The sequence below is a fragment of the Lepidochelys kempii genome, chromosome 7 (assembly GCF_965140285.1).
Source record: "Lepidochelys kempii isolate rLepKem1 chromosome 7, rLepKem1.hap1, whole genome shotgun sequence".
Taxonomy (NCBI): Eukaryota; Metazoa; Chordata; order Testudines; family Cheloniidae; genus Lepidochelys; species Lepidochelys kempii.
In genome coordinates, this window is record NC_136386.1 from 93,492,112 (window position 1) to 93,507,050 (window position 14,939).

Consider the following 14,939-nt stretch of genomic DNA (forward strand, 5'->3'; position numbering starts at 1 on the left):
AGAAGTGAAGTGCTGTGCGAAAAGGCACTCAGAAATTACAGCAATAGGCACAGTGTAAGAAACGAGATAGGTGCTTTAAGCATTCAATATGCAACAACAGATTTTAGTAAAGTAAACACTGGAGGATATTGAATCACTGAGCTTAGGTAGTGGAACCAGGTTAGCTGCTGTGAAGTATTCTCTCCAAGGGACAGAAATAGCTGGTCTGGCATTTGCTTCATAAAAGTTTACATTTGTATGTAAATTGTATCTGGTGGATTTTTAAAGATTCTAATAATTGGTGGTGGTAAAGAAAGTGCTAGTTTGAGAAGATTTCATGAGGCCTTTGATGCAAATCCAAAGCAACAAACTGCAGAGTATGGCATCACCTTTAATCATGTTAAAAAAGAGAGAGCTATAAGGGCCTGTCTACACTTAAAACACTGCAGTGGCACAGCTGCAGCACTTCAGTGTAGACACTACCAATAAGAGTGCCTCTCCTGTCAGTGTAGGTACTCCACTTTCCTGAGACGTGGTAGCTAATTTGATGGGAGAATTCTTCTGTCAACCTACCCCTGTCTACACTAGGCGTTAAGCTGGTTTAATGCTTTGCTTAACGGGTGTGGATTTTTCACACCTCTGAGTTATGTAGTTATATTGACCTAAACTCCTAGTGTAGACCAGGCCTAAATGTCTGCAGAAAGCAGATAATGTTTAACAGAGTAAAATAGTTTTGGACCATTATGACCCTCTTTTGTGCTTAAGGAGTTAAAAATATATTTAATTTAACCCTCTGCTAATGTATTTAAACTCACATACTGGATCCACTTACCTGAGATAAGAGATCTTCAGTCTTCTTCTTTTCTTCTTTGAGCTTTTCTCTGGTAATTTCATTCTCTTCCTTTAACCTCTGTATTTTATCTCCTTTGATTTTCTTTTCATCTTCTAGAGTCTGCGTAGCAACATTGTATTTTGACTGCAATACGCTATTTAAACTCATTACTTCTTGTTTTGTTTCTTCATATTTCTTTTTGAATTCATTAAGTTCAGATCTCAGCTGGGTTATAGTTTGTCTTTCAGTGTCAAGATCATTCTTGGCAGTCAGTAAAAGCTGGTCATAATATTTTTGTTTTTCTTCTTGAAGGTAACCTTCACAAGACAGAAATAAAACAGTGGTTTTCTAAAGTATTCTTTCTTTAATGACACTGGGCTAGATTCTGTGCCATACCTTAGGGTAGCTATATACAACCTATCTGATCTCCAGATTCTAGCATGCTGCAAGGCCCAGATTAACCCCCATCATAAATCAGAATAGCTTCTGATGATGCTCTAATTTATGATAGCCTCCCCAGGTCTGCTTATAGAGCATAGCAACCCAGACTCCCTATAGTGCTCAGTGCTACAGACACACTCCCCACCCACCCTTACATGGCAGGGCTTGTGAGGGAGGACTGCTTTGGATTGCTTATGTTGGCCCCATGCAAGTCCTGTGCTGGAGGAATTCTCCCCCAGCCTCTCGTGGCTCTGGTATAGCTTCTATACACTAACACATCGGTATACGGGGGGGTGGAGTGGCCCCACCATCAACACAGGATTCTCAGTCCTGGATTTAGGCTTCCTAATACAGAGGCTGCAAAACTCTCACAGTTCAAGTTTTTGTTAACTACTAGATTAGCATTAACAGGGCAGTGTGAGACCCATGCCACCTACTGGTTATCACATACCGCCCTCTTCAGATTATACACCCTCAGTTCCTTGACACTAGCTGAAGGATCTTGTGCCTTTGTGTTCCCACTGCTGCGGCACAGAATACATTCTTTGACTGTAAGTACCAGCTTTCTAGCCAATGACTATTGCTTAAATCAAGGCTTGAGAAGCACACCAGCCACGAGTAGCCCAAGAACAAGGCTTATTAACCAAGGGTGAAAACACCAGTGTGGGTGAGCTGTAGCTCATGAAAGCTTATGCTCTAATAAACTGGTTAGTCTCTAAGGTGCCACAAGTACTCCTTTTCTTTTTGCGAATACAGACTAACACGGCTGTTACTCTGAAACTCTTGCCCCTGAAAGCCATATCCCCTGTAACTGAAAAGAAATAAAGAGAGTTGTGTAGTGTCTTGTACATTGTATTAAGCTATATCAGCTTTCTGTTTAATAACTGTTTTAAAATGTAACCTACTATTCAGGCTGATCATACTGTAGAAACAATATGTGTTGATATTTAACAAATCCCACAGCACTAATCTAATCTGTTTACTGAAATGTGTTTGACCTTGTGGTTTTTAAAAGAGCAAATGCTGCTGTGATGGAGGGGCAGGGGAAAAGGGAGGGGGATTTTTCTCTAGTACCCTAAGCTTCCCTCAGCTTTTTGGCTGCTTCAAGGGAGGAGTTTCTGCAACTGTACCTCTCCCGTTCACAGGCTCCATTTGGAGGCCCCTCCCCAGAATACTCCCAATGCCATCCTCTGCTGTAGTTTATTGTTGCTGTCAGCAGCCTCTGCAGAATGAAGCTGATCCAACTGTCAATTTCAGTGCTGCCCTCAGGGACCTATTAAACCAGCAATGGAAACTTACACGTATGGAAGCTCAATAACAGCACTAAAGTGGTCTGTCTGCAGCCTGAAGAGTAAAGCATTGAATTGGTTCCAGCTTGGTTTGGCTTTAGAATGCTCTCATCATGCATAGAGACTAGAAAACTCTCTTACTTAAAATTTACTTTCTGCAGCAGATGACTCACCCTGAAAAGTTTCCTATTTGCATGGAATGAGGATTTTTCAGTTTCTAGCTTAAGTTTGCTTTGGTTTGCTTTTAAGTCTGCTTCAGCTGTACAGAAAGAGGGAGGAATTTTTTTATTTATTTATTTTTTTTATAAGGATGATGTTCCTGGATTTTGGTTGGGAGTTCTATCTTATCCACCTCTCACTTGTATAGTAAGAATCTTATAAAAGTGAAACTCCACTCCGTACTAGCTGTTTTTCTCCCCTCATCTAGGGCCTTGTTGTTACTAACGAGTTGGAAATTGTGTTAGTAAACTTACAGGTTTACTAACAGGTTTGCTACCCTGACTTCTTGGATTCTCTTCTCCAGTGAATAGCTCCTGTATGCCTGTGTCTAATGCCACTCTTAAGCTTTCTAAGCAGCAGCAGCATGAAATTAACATGACCGATCATTTTACTGCTTCCCATAGGGATCTGAATAGCACCAACGAAATCAATACGTGGCTGATTTCACTATGATCCAATTTAGCAAAGTTATGAAAAGAGTAGCAATGAAGTTGACTGAAGAGTATGTTACATAAATTTACTGTTGGTTCACATCTGTAAGGTTATAGGCACAACCATGTAGGTCCCTCATTCGCCACTGAAGAATGGATTTTTCAATACTTGCCAATCTAGTCCAATATTTTGCTAGTTCTACTCAGTCAAAATTTAGTAGCATGCTTTGTAAATACACCATTCAAATGAAAGGTAGAATTATAGGAAATTATCCATGTAATCTATTATATTGAACAGAAAAACCTGAAACCTGAGAAGTGCCATGTCTGGCTCAGGACAGTGGATACTACAGAAAACCAGTGTAGTATTCATAATACTCAAGTCAGGTTTTCCCAGTAGCAGGTAGTGCTGATAGACTGCTCAACCACTTTTAAGGAGCCAAGTATATTCAGGTAGTCTAACCAAAGTACTTTTCATAAATACTGCAGTCAGCCCTGCATTTAGGGACTCTGCTTGGTCCCTCATATAAAAACCATTTCTTTTTGACAGGCACCATTCGTTCAATCTATAAGCAATCTAAAACCAAATTAAATCTGGATATAACTATGTTGTGAAAAAAATCTGTATGCAATGTAACTACTTTATACAATGCCAAGAATTCAAGTACAGGTGTACTGTTTTTTAAAACAGATTGTCCCTGTTTACTGGTATCTGAACTATTGGTTAATATTTAAGAGACCTGAATCAATATACAAGTTTTTTAAAAAAGCAAAACTGTCTTTGGATTGACCAGGTTATGTAGCAGTACAGGTTAGCAACAGACGCTAATAATATTCCACTAATGACTTGAAGAAGCCATTATGCTTTCATTATAAGAGTTAAAGTTCACATTTCAGTTCTGCTAGGAGAATAGAGTACGTACAAACACATAGGAGGGCCATAACCTCTCTCTAATAGTGGCTTTACTTTTAGAGACCTTGCTTTGTAGCATTAAAGGTCAGTGAGAACATCTGTTTGAAGCAATGGTAATGTGGAGCTCTCCTGTGGTGCTGCCTTTAGTCTGTACCACAACACACATGCCACAGGGAGCCTAAACAGTAGTAAAGGAGCAATACTAAACTCATCCATGCAGGTTAACATCCAAGAGGAGGTGGTGGTGTTTTTTAAACCAAGGAAAAGACATCCCTGAATTGCATAGTTAAAGCGAATCATGGTGAAGCAATGTCTTAGTTTTGCTTGGTTATTGGACAAATGGCAAGGGATGGCACATGCAGCAGGTGGAAAGTAGGCAGAGAACATTCTAATGACCTTTGGTTCCAAATATTTTTGACAGTCCCAGTTCCATGTCAAATTGGAGGTAAACTGTAAGCTGCACAACTCCTGACTCTGGGCCATTCTCTTGCATCAGCACCCATTTACCTCTCTAACTGATCAGCCACACAGCAACGGATATCTGTTAACTATTGTTTGAAAAAGTGCTGTGCTCTTAACATCCCTCCTGCCCTTTAGTTTATCAAGTATCTGGTCACTTCCCACAAGATAGCTAATTTTACAGCTTCCCAACAAAGCAGATCCTAGGGACAATAGGTAAACCAATAAGAAAAGCTATTCATGTGATAGGTTGGATATGGGCATCCTAACAAAATAAAGTTTTTATAGTTATGTCACTCGTAGAATATAATTCCTTAACTTTTATTTCTCCTTGTATTTCCCTCTCCAATATGTTTGTCAGCTGATCTCTTCAGATAATTCTACACCCAAATCTTGACCACATATTTTATCCCATTCATTACTCTATCTGAATGAAAAAGGAGTACTAGCTCCCTTAGAAACATGGGCCTCCTCCTCTTGGTGATGGATAAGTTCTTTATCAAGTGCATGTTCACTGATGCCCACACTATTGGTTTCTGTGGCCAATCTGGTTGGAAGCATCCCATGCAGCTTCTCAAAAACAAAGTCAGTTTATCTGTTTACTTGCTGCACCTTCATACATGTTTTCCTGCCACAGAGCAGTAACCCTCTATAGCCTGCTTTATGCAAGGCAGACATGTGGATAATATAAGTCAGACTGAATGAGATCTAGCATGGATGCCCTGTTCACTTACTTCACTTTTCTTTTCACTCAAAACAGGTGTACTGCTTTGGCTTCTCTAAAAGCTGTAGTAGTTCAATTCTGCAACTCCCAATGTTCAGGTATAGATACTAAGGCAAGTGCTGCTTCCAGCAAAGGATTACAAAATTTATACCAGTCCATGTCCTTTAAGCTCATTAGCCAAGACAGCAGCCTGAGATAGCAGTTCTCAAAACACAAGTGTACAGAGTGGAGGTCTCATCAAGTGGCAGTGTGTATCCTGGGATATCTAATTACAGTAATAGGAAGGAGTATCTTAACCATTACAGGAGTATTGTTAGGGAAAAATGACAGGGATTATCAGACTTGTGTGTGGAAGACTAGACTTTGTTTTATGAGATGGTGTGCGGTGGGGGAGGAGGGGGTTGTTTATGACTACACAATCACAGTACATTTCCAAGTGATGTCAGTGGAATGTTTGCACAAAGATCAATAGGTGAAGTGTGGCATCCTTGATTCAGTACTTTAGCATCATTTACTGGGAAGACTGCTCTCCTTGGGGAACACCATTATTTTTCTTCTCTTTCTTTCTTTTCCTACCCCATGTTTGAGTCTTCACTCCTTTCTTCCCCCCAGCACTTCCCAATTCCCGGCCCCATGGGTTTTACCCAAACGCTTCCTCATTCCATCCACAAAAACAATGAAATAACTTTTTAAATGTCAAAAGGCTAATATTTTAATAGTCAACATCTTAGGGAGCTTAATTGGAGAGAAAATAAAGGAAAGTTGACATACCTCCCTTGTTTCAAGCTGCCTGCAAAGTTGGAGAAAGCAGTACAACAGTTAAACTGGATTCATAGTTTTAGTGTTTTCTTTGCAACAAGCTCTAGGAACTTGCTGCACCCCTGCAGATTCTAAATACACCACACAGGCAAAAAAAATCCATTCAGTGGGCTAGCTGTTTGGCACAGTTTCATTCCTGTGACAGATTAGGTCAAAAGTGTCTGACTTGGGTGCGAGCAGAAGTGGCATATGATTCGGTGTCACCAATCATCAAGCATCTGGTACATGGGCGCAAACCAAGATTTTAGTTTGAGGCATAGTCTGCCCTAGATTTTTTAGAGGTCCAGATCGTGCAACTGCCAGTGAATGGGGGATGGTCAACACCATTTTACAGAATTTTTTTTGTGCTGTAAAAATTGTTAGTTCTTAGATCTGCAAACACTTCCTATGAATCATCTTTTACAATGTGTATTTTGGAAAAATAAATCCATACCTAAGCAATGACTCTTTAATGAATTCTCAACACTGGTTAGGAGTGTAAAGTGCAGGATGGGTGGCATAATGATGTTTGCTTAAAAGAGTACTATTTGTGCAAACAAAAAGGATATCAAGTTAACGTCAAGAAAAAGTCCACCTAGAAGTCTGATTGCTGACTTTTTATGGCAAGTTTACCCTTGAACAATAAAAGTGTTTTCTTGGCACACATTGTAGCAGATATGAATAGCAAGAAATTTGGAGGATTCAGTTTTGAGTGTAGCTAGATAGCAATGAACTCTTGTAAGTCTGGCAAGTACAATCTTTTTCCTCATCTTTCCGCATGAAGGTACTGAACTGATTAGGAAATGCTTAAATTCTATCATTAAATTAGGGATTTTCTTTTGTTTTAATTCTGACTTATTCTATCAAATGTCATAATATAACTCAAGAGACAAGGCGGGGGAGGTGAAATCTTTTATTGGACCCAGTTCTGTTGGTGAAAGAAAGATTTCAAGCGCAATAGGGCTCTTCTTCAGGTCTGGTAAGAATAAGAGCTCTGTGGCGCTTGAATCTTGTCTCTTTCACCAACAGAAGTTGGTCCAATAAAAGATATTCCTTCACCCATGTTGTTTCTCTCATATTCTGCGACCAACACTGCTATAGCAACACCACAAACAATAATAAAACTCATGATTTTTGTCCACTTCTGAAGGAAAGTTTAAATTAATACCTTCTGCAGTGGCCTCTCTTGCCTGTTGTTGGTTAACTGTTTCTGACTGCTGCTCAAGTTCAAAGATCCTTGCCAACAGTCCCATGACATATGCCTCTCGCTGCTGGTCATATACCAGCCACTGCTGGTTTTTCTCCAGAGCCTTCATGCATGGGGAAAAAACAGTATTAGTCACATTTTTAGAACATTACCATCCCATTTTCTTTCCACTACTCAAAAATACAGCCAAAGAAAGCTGGTTAATTTCTATTCTGCAAGATCTAGAAACTTTTTTGCATTGAGTAATTTCAATTTGATATTTACATCTCTGCTGTCTGTCATATGGAAAAGGTTCAGAGTTTGTTGAAGATCTTAACGTTATAGTTTTCCACCGTTTGAATTTATATACATCTGTACTGCTAGTACAAATTAGTTTGTCTCTTGGAGTAGAAAAGGCTGCTTAAAACCAGGGACTAAGGAGTTAATTTAAAATGGACTTAATTTAAGAATGATTAACTAATACTTTTTTGAAAGACTGATTTAAATAATGGTCTCTGAGAACAGAATAAACCAAAGCTGAAGTTTATCAAGTAGTTTTTGAAACAATGTTCCACTTAATAAAAAAAAAAAGTTTGCAAAAAGGAGAACTCTGGATTTTTCAGGCGGTAATATATAAAATGCACCTTGTCTAATCAGTCCCCAAACATTCAGGAAGTGTTTTCCTTGTGGAGGAGGATACAAATGAAAAATTAGTAGTAAATTAAAAGCTGAGCATATTTCAAAACTCTTGCTAACAGCAGAAGGCTACTCACAGATTTAACTATGGAAAGAGTAGTTTTATTTCCATAATGTAAATTGAGATCCCCAAACATTTCATGTTATCAGATCACATCAAATCATCCATATATATCAACATCTCCAATCTTCAAGGTGTCACCTCTCTCCCATAGATTTAACAATACGGATTTAATGAAAATTGTATTTGCTTTTTGATGCACTAAATATTGATATGCAACATCTCCCATTTACTAATTTCTTTAAGTGAAAAGTCTGTACTGTAAATATTGCAATATAGGATGAAGAACAAGAGTACTGAAACTACAGGATGCAAGTTTCCCTACTTGTACATCTCCCCTGCCATAAAGAACATTTTCTCCACTTGCATAAGTATCTCCCATAGAAGCTGGTTTGCCAATACTTAGACCAAAGTTTTCTATGGAATACTCCTGAGGGACTTCTGTGCCAAAAAATTAAAAATTCTGCTAAAAAAATGCGCACAATATTTTAAAATTCTGCATATTGTATTTGTTAGATAAATGTGGAGGCTCCAGCACGGCAGTGGGGAGCACAAATAACTGGCTGCATGAAGGTGGGAGATCACAGAATTTAACTAATATAATGTTTAGAAGGGTCTGTTAATACAACTCAGTTGTCTAGGTCCTAAGCTTGTATCAATCAGCTGCTTGTTGGCAATATTGTAAAAGATACCTATATACAAAATTCTCCAAACGAATTTAAATAGATGATGTAATCTTCCAAGATTAAGCTAGCTAAGGTAAACTGCTATAGCCAGTACAGATGAGTTTCCCTGTCAAGATCAGCCAAGTGTTGCTTATTTTATAGTGCAGTTCATATCAATGCATATTAAATGTTAAAAGGTGAAGTTTAATGTGTGCATGACTTTATTTCAATATGTAAAGATTGTAAAAATAGTTAAAAGGGTGTGTGCACCACTACTGACTCTAAGATCTCAGATAAGACATCCTGGGAAAGGCCAAATGTTTTAACTCCAGTATAGTTTGGAAGTGCCAAATGAAGTCATAACAGACATGGTACTACACCTATTTTACTGTTTTAGAAAGTAGCAATAGCACAGTGCTTTTGGGGGGGGGGGTGAGAAGGGTACAAACTTACCTCCATTTTATTCATGAGGAGGGAGTGAAAAAAACCCAACAGATTAAATAATTTGCCTAAGACCATATGAGCCAGTAGCAGAGCCAATTTCTTGCTTTTAACCCAGTACTCAAACTTAGGGACAACATAAGCAATGTGGTCTTGGTTAATGGGTTTTTGCTGCCCTAACCATCTCTGAACAAAAGAACACTTTCAAATACTAGGTTTTGACTCTTATTTAAAGTGCTTCCACTCCTCACCACCCTTCATAACGTGCAACATTCCAGACTGGAATGTTTCCAAGGACCCGTCAGAAGGACCCGTCCTATGAATTTCAAGCAAGTTTGTCTTTGCATTGTGAGAAGGCAATGATTTTCTTAGTTCCTTCATAAAGGATCACTTATAACTTGATTTTTTTTTAAATGTGCTCAGAGCTATTTTCTGATGGGTGCTCTTATATGCCTGGATTTCTTTATTTAAAGAAAGAGAAATTTTGTAAGGGTTTGTTCTGCTCTCCTATTGATGTATTTTGGGCAGGCCTGAAATCAACACTAAATGTGCTCAGGCTCCCTGTTTTTTCCTTTGTGCTCCTGGTGGCCTACTGCCTCTTTGTTTTCAGCTTTGGTGCGGCTCTTATAGGCAAGTACCCACTGATGAGGCCTGGAAAGAACACATGTGAGCAGTGGCATCCTAACAGTACAGGAAACCTGAAATATAATTGCACCACAAAACTAGTGAAACTGACTATACACATAATGTTGTCAAAGGCACAAAGTAAAACTGGAAAAATAGCACACTGTTCTTATGCCTTGCAGTCATAATAGCCTTAAGGGTTATTTTTTAACAACTGTGGGTTTGATATTTTCAGATAGAAATAGGTCTTTCAATTTCCCTTTCAAGTATGCTATGTATTGTTTACATTGTCATGCATGGGAGACACTTACAATAGTGAATGAATATATACATTTAGAATGTTAATAAGGAAACTTACATCTTTCAATTGTTTTTCAACTTCATTAAGATTACTTGGTGACGCCATGCAGTTCATTACAGCTTTCTGCAGACAAAGAAGAATGCGTTCATCTGTATTTCCTCTAGAAAAGTGTATTCTCAACTAATCTTATAGTCTTGTAAGAAAGAAGCGCTTACCGTCAGAGTTAAAAACCAAAACACATGTAATTCTGATATCAAGAGTATTTCTTTGGGCATCCTCATATCACCACAAGTTGTTCCAAGTATCATACATTTTGATTCACCTTCTTGTATTTGGCTGCAAATGGATCTAATTTCTGTGGTGGAATATTAGTTTCACAGATTTTAAGACCAGAACAGACCATTATCTAGTCTGGTCTCCTACAAAATGCAGGCCATAGAATTTTGCTTCAGTTCCTTCCTCAAGCCCATAACTTCTGGTTGAGCTAGTACATATTTTAGAAAGACATCCAATCTTTGTTTCTGTGGCACTGCTGTATTGTGCTGTAGCTTCTGGTAAGTTAAGAAAATTGAGGGTTTAAGTTTAATATGGAAGTCAATAAGTCAGTAAAGTGTTTCTTGTTGTTAAGTTGAATTTTGCTCTGCTGTAAAGTTGTCAATATCTTGCAGACTTTTACTTATAATACCGATCTGTTGGGGGAAGGTTGAGGTTTCAATAGCTATGTAGTGGCTTTTAAAACACATTGGAAGGCACAAGAGCCAGTATGGGATTGTGGGAATGAGATGGAAGGCAAGGGAGGATGGACATAATTAGCTAGGTGTTTCTGTAAAAATGTTCAGTTGTCAAATAGCATTGACTTTTAAAGTGTCTGAGAGTTTCAGGGCTAAGACCCAACTATAATAACCAGCAGAAGTTTCAGAGTTTATAGGCATCACTGCATTAGTTTACACTGTTCATATTTTGAAGAACTGTCCAATTCATGTGTGCTAGAAGCTTTTTTTTTTAAAAAGGTACAGGGGAGATTGTCAGAGCAAAATGTGAGGACACCTAAATCCCATTTGTGTCTTTGAAAAGTCTACCTCTAGATTCTGCAGCACATTTCTGCAACAAAGAATACATTTTGAGACAAATTCTGCAGCTATGGAATGTGAGAGTTTGAATGAAAGTATTAGAACTTTTATAAACTATTCTGTATACATGAAGCATAAACTTTAAATCCTGAATACTTGTTACAGATGTATTTTGATTAAAAACTTCTCGTTTCCATAAATATTAGAACTCAGTATCTATGATGTCTAGGAAAAAATTAGGAAACGCTTGTGTCCAATGTTATACATGCTACTCTTACGCCACCTAGCATTTGTAAGAGGCATTACAATATACATTTTCAAGCTTGTGAAGACATCCAATCAAAAAGTCTAAGTTTACCTTTTTTGCACTTCATTTATTAATGACAATTTGAAAGAAGACTACTTCTATTCATACAAAGTTATTTTGGTAATCAGCCTGCTCCACAGATAAAACAATCCCATGTTTTGGCAACAATTGCTTCTGTGGTAGTCCGTTTCCATTCAGAATAACCAGCCAAGAACATGTAGGATACCGTTTTACGATTACTGACAGGAAACATCATCTAATGGGTGGGGTATTATTCCACTCTTATCTGCCCCCACATACTTTAAGATTATGTAAGTAGGAATCCTTCTGATAACTGACAGCTAAATCTGTCTCTCAGCTGTGGCTATGCAGGAAAGCTAGCACAGATTAGCAACAGAATAATTCTTGGGGCTCTGGTACAGCTTTAAAGACACTAAAAACTGGTTGTTTTGTGGACCAAAGAGATTCTTTGTCCTAGCTCTCCAACTGATGTTTACTTTGGATTTACCATCCTCAGCAGGTCAGGTTTGTTATTAAATAGGATAGCTCTTTACAGAGACAAAGTCTATAGCTAGTTATTTCCATTGAAGATTTATGCTGTGCTTATTTGTAGTATGAATTCTTTAAACAAGACCAATTGAAAAATAGTATCTTCCCTGCAGGCAGCCAGAAAATGTCACCACCTTCTTTCTATCCTTCCCATTTTGTTGCAGAAACGCTAACTAGAATTTAACACTGAAACCAGAGATATTTGGATCCATTGTCACGTTCTCCAGAAGAAAGGAAACAGGCTGCTGCATCTAACCAAAAGCATTCAGGCTGTGTACTTACCCCTAAGAGTATTAAATTGCAGCAGCCCAGACTAGAAGGCATGAAGATATAGGTCTGTAGCCAGGTTATGTACAAGCTACTGGCCAGCTGTGGATTGAAAGCTGCATTTATGGAAGCAGTGGCCAAGTGTTCAGTGAGGAGTCCATAAAGATCCCAAAACTATGAACTGTGCTAGGGAAGGGCAGGTTTCCTCAATAGACTGTCATGCTAAGATAATGATTAGTATTCAAAATACTATTTTTCTTCCCACCTATCTTGCTCTGAATCAGATTAAGCTAGTTACTTTTCATCCAGGAGCTGATCTCAGTTAGGCCCAGGAACAGCTGCCAGTGGTATTTTTACTCTGGAAGCAAATGAGACCTGGGCACAGTCAGTGTCTTGCTGGCACCTGAGAACATGGTGGGTATGTCTGCACTGCAATGTGAGCCCAGGGTTAGTGAGACTCAAGTCAGCAGATGCTGGGTTAGAGAATCCAAGGTTTAAGCATCTACACTGATTGTTAACCCTATGTTAAGAATTTTCTCTCCTGGGCTCAAACCTGGGGCTCTGGTGTCCACACTGCAGCAAGCAAACCCGAGTCAAACCAATCATATCTGACTCCCAAGCACCCTCCCAAGACATGGCCACTCTAGGCCTTTGACCATGGTTTAATGCAGGAAAACTTGACTGTCCACTCTGCACATTACAGAAAGCTTGAGCAGCCTGCCAACACATCCTGCCCAGCAGTCATTTTGGTCTGTGCACTCCCAGCTACCAGAGCCAGCAATGTGGAGGGGAGACCTTTTGAAAACTCCTCTTGTTTGGCTTTCACTCCAGTGTCAGGAAACAGACAGAGCTTCTGAGAGACGCTGATGGACATTTTGGTGGTGTTTTCTGATCCACAAAAGGCATCTGACAGAGCTTATCATGGAGGACGACAACACCACAGACATGGTAGACTTGAACTGGCTGATGCTTCTCATGACCGTCAATACAGCCGCTGACACCTCCGATGTAGGCTGGTGCTTCTGGAGTAGGGCCACAAGCACAGACTGATGGGATCACAGTCATGCATACCTGGGATGACCAGCAATGGGTCCAGAACTTTCACATGAAGAAAGCTACATTTCTGGAGCTTTGTGAGCAGCTCGCCCTAAACCTCCAGTGTAAAGATATGAATGACGGCAGCAATTAGTCCAGAAGCGACTTACCATAACTGCCTGGAAGCTGGCTACCCCAGACTGCTACAGGTTGTAAAGCAACAGCAGAGGTTTCTAAGGCAATCAAGCATATGGTTTAAGCCAAGGTGGCAGGCATAAAATATATTCCTGAAGTAATTGCTGGCTTTGAGAGAATGGGGTTTCCGCACTGCGCTGGGGCCACTGATGGGACTCACGTGCCCATGGTTTGAGGTTTATGTATTTGTGCTCCTTGAAGAGGGCAAAGGTCCAGTGGAAGGAGGAGAACAGTACCTTTATGAATGTGCTTGGGTGTGGATGGGGCTCATTGATTGTGTGTGGGTGGGAGGTGATTGCCTTGCAATGTACTTATGAATGACAGGGACACTTGTCAAATGAGGGTGGGAGGATCAATTCACAGTATGGATTGATGTAGACAATTGTATTGAGGAATAGTGTTTGCATACAAATGCTTAATTATCCCATATTTACCTGTATTATTTTAAATACACACTGTATAAAGTGATGCAGTGATAAAAACTTTTTTGATAAAATAAAAAGATTTATGAATAAGTATTAGAAAAGTACAATGTTAACCCATTGCCAAGCAGGCCAGCTGCCATTACCACACTAAGACACCAGTCTCTCACACAAAAAAGTGCTTGAACAAGATCAAAGAGAAAAGCTATGTATAAGACAGAAACCCCCTACCATAGCATGTCCCCTGTCCCCCGGTTGTCCTTTCCCTTCTATTCCTGTTTGCTGCATGCTTGGTGCCAAGGAGTGGAGGTATCCAGTATAGGGGATCAATCTGGAGGGCTGCATGGGGCAAAGTTGCCCAGTCCAGCTACTCATGAGGCCCAACTGTATGGGCCACCCAGCCATGTAGTTTTTCAAGCTGTTTCTGCATTGCATCACAAGATAGCACGCAAGGGACTGAGGCTGTGATGTGGGTGATTCAGTAGGAGTCTGTTCTCTTGCAGCCATTAGTGATATCTGCAGCTCAAACAGTTCTTTCTGCTGAGCTCTGTCCTCCTCTCCTAGCTGCTGTTCCTGGAACTGTGAAGCAAGTGCCTGCTCCTTCACTGATGCCCTGCTCTCAAGCTGTGCAGCAAGTGTGAGCCTTTCCTCAAGACTCTCTGCCTTTAGTACTGGACCTGCTTCGCGGCTCTGTCCAGAACTTCAACCATCAGTTCATCACAGAAATGCTTCCTCTTGGAATGATCTGTGTAGTTACACTGGCCCAGACTTCTGCTGCAGTGTTGGTGAGCTGTAGAAGTACTGAAGCCAGTAGATGTCAGGGGGCCTGGAAAAGCACAAGACACAGAGGGTTACTGTCTCAAATAGTTCAGTGCAGGAGCACAGAAAAAATCCTTGTAGAATTTCAAGGACATAAAATGCTACTTTTTCAAACTGAAACTTCAGTATATTGATAGAGAGATATGCCAGACCACAGAGCTCCCATGGACACAGCCTGGTTAATCTCAGTGAAAAGCAGAGAGACAATGGTAAATT

General features: G+C 39.7%; 1 protein-coding gene across 1 annotated transcript in view; it reads right to left on the reverse strand.

The window, feature by feature from the left end:
- CEP55 (centrosomal protein 55) overlaps window positions 1–14,939 on the reverse strand; it is a 43,081-nt gene that overhangs the window by 6,312 nt on the left and 21,830 nt on the right. Inside the window, exons 4-6 of the mRNA XM_073353865.1 lie at window positions 10,117–10,182; window positions 7,254–7,395; window positions 812–1,128 (exon numbers count right to left, since the gene is read on the reverse strand). Of these exons, the coding sequence (XP_073209966.1) occupies window positions 812–1,128; window positions 7,254–7,395; window positions 10,117–10,182 (525 nt within the window). The remainder of the gene's footprint in view (window positions 1–811; window positions 1,129–7,253; window positions 7,396–10,116; window positions 10,183–14,939) is intronic.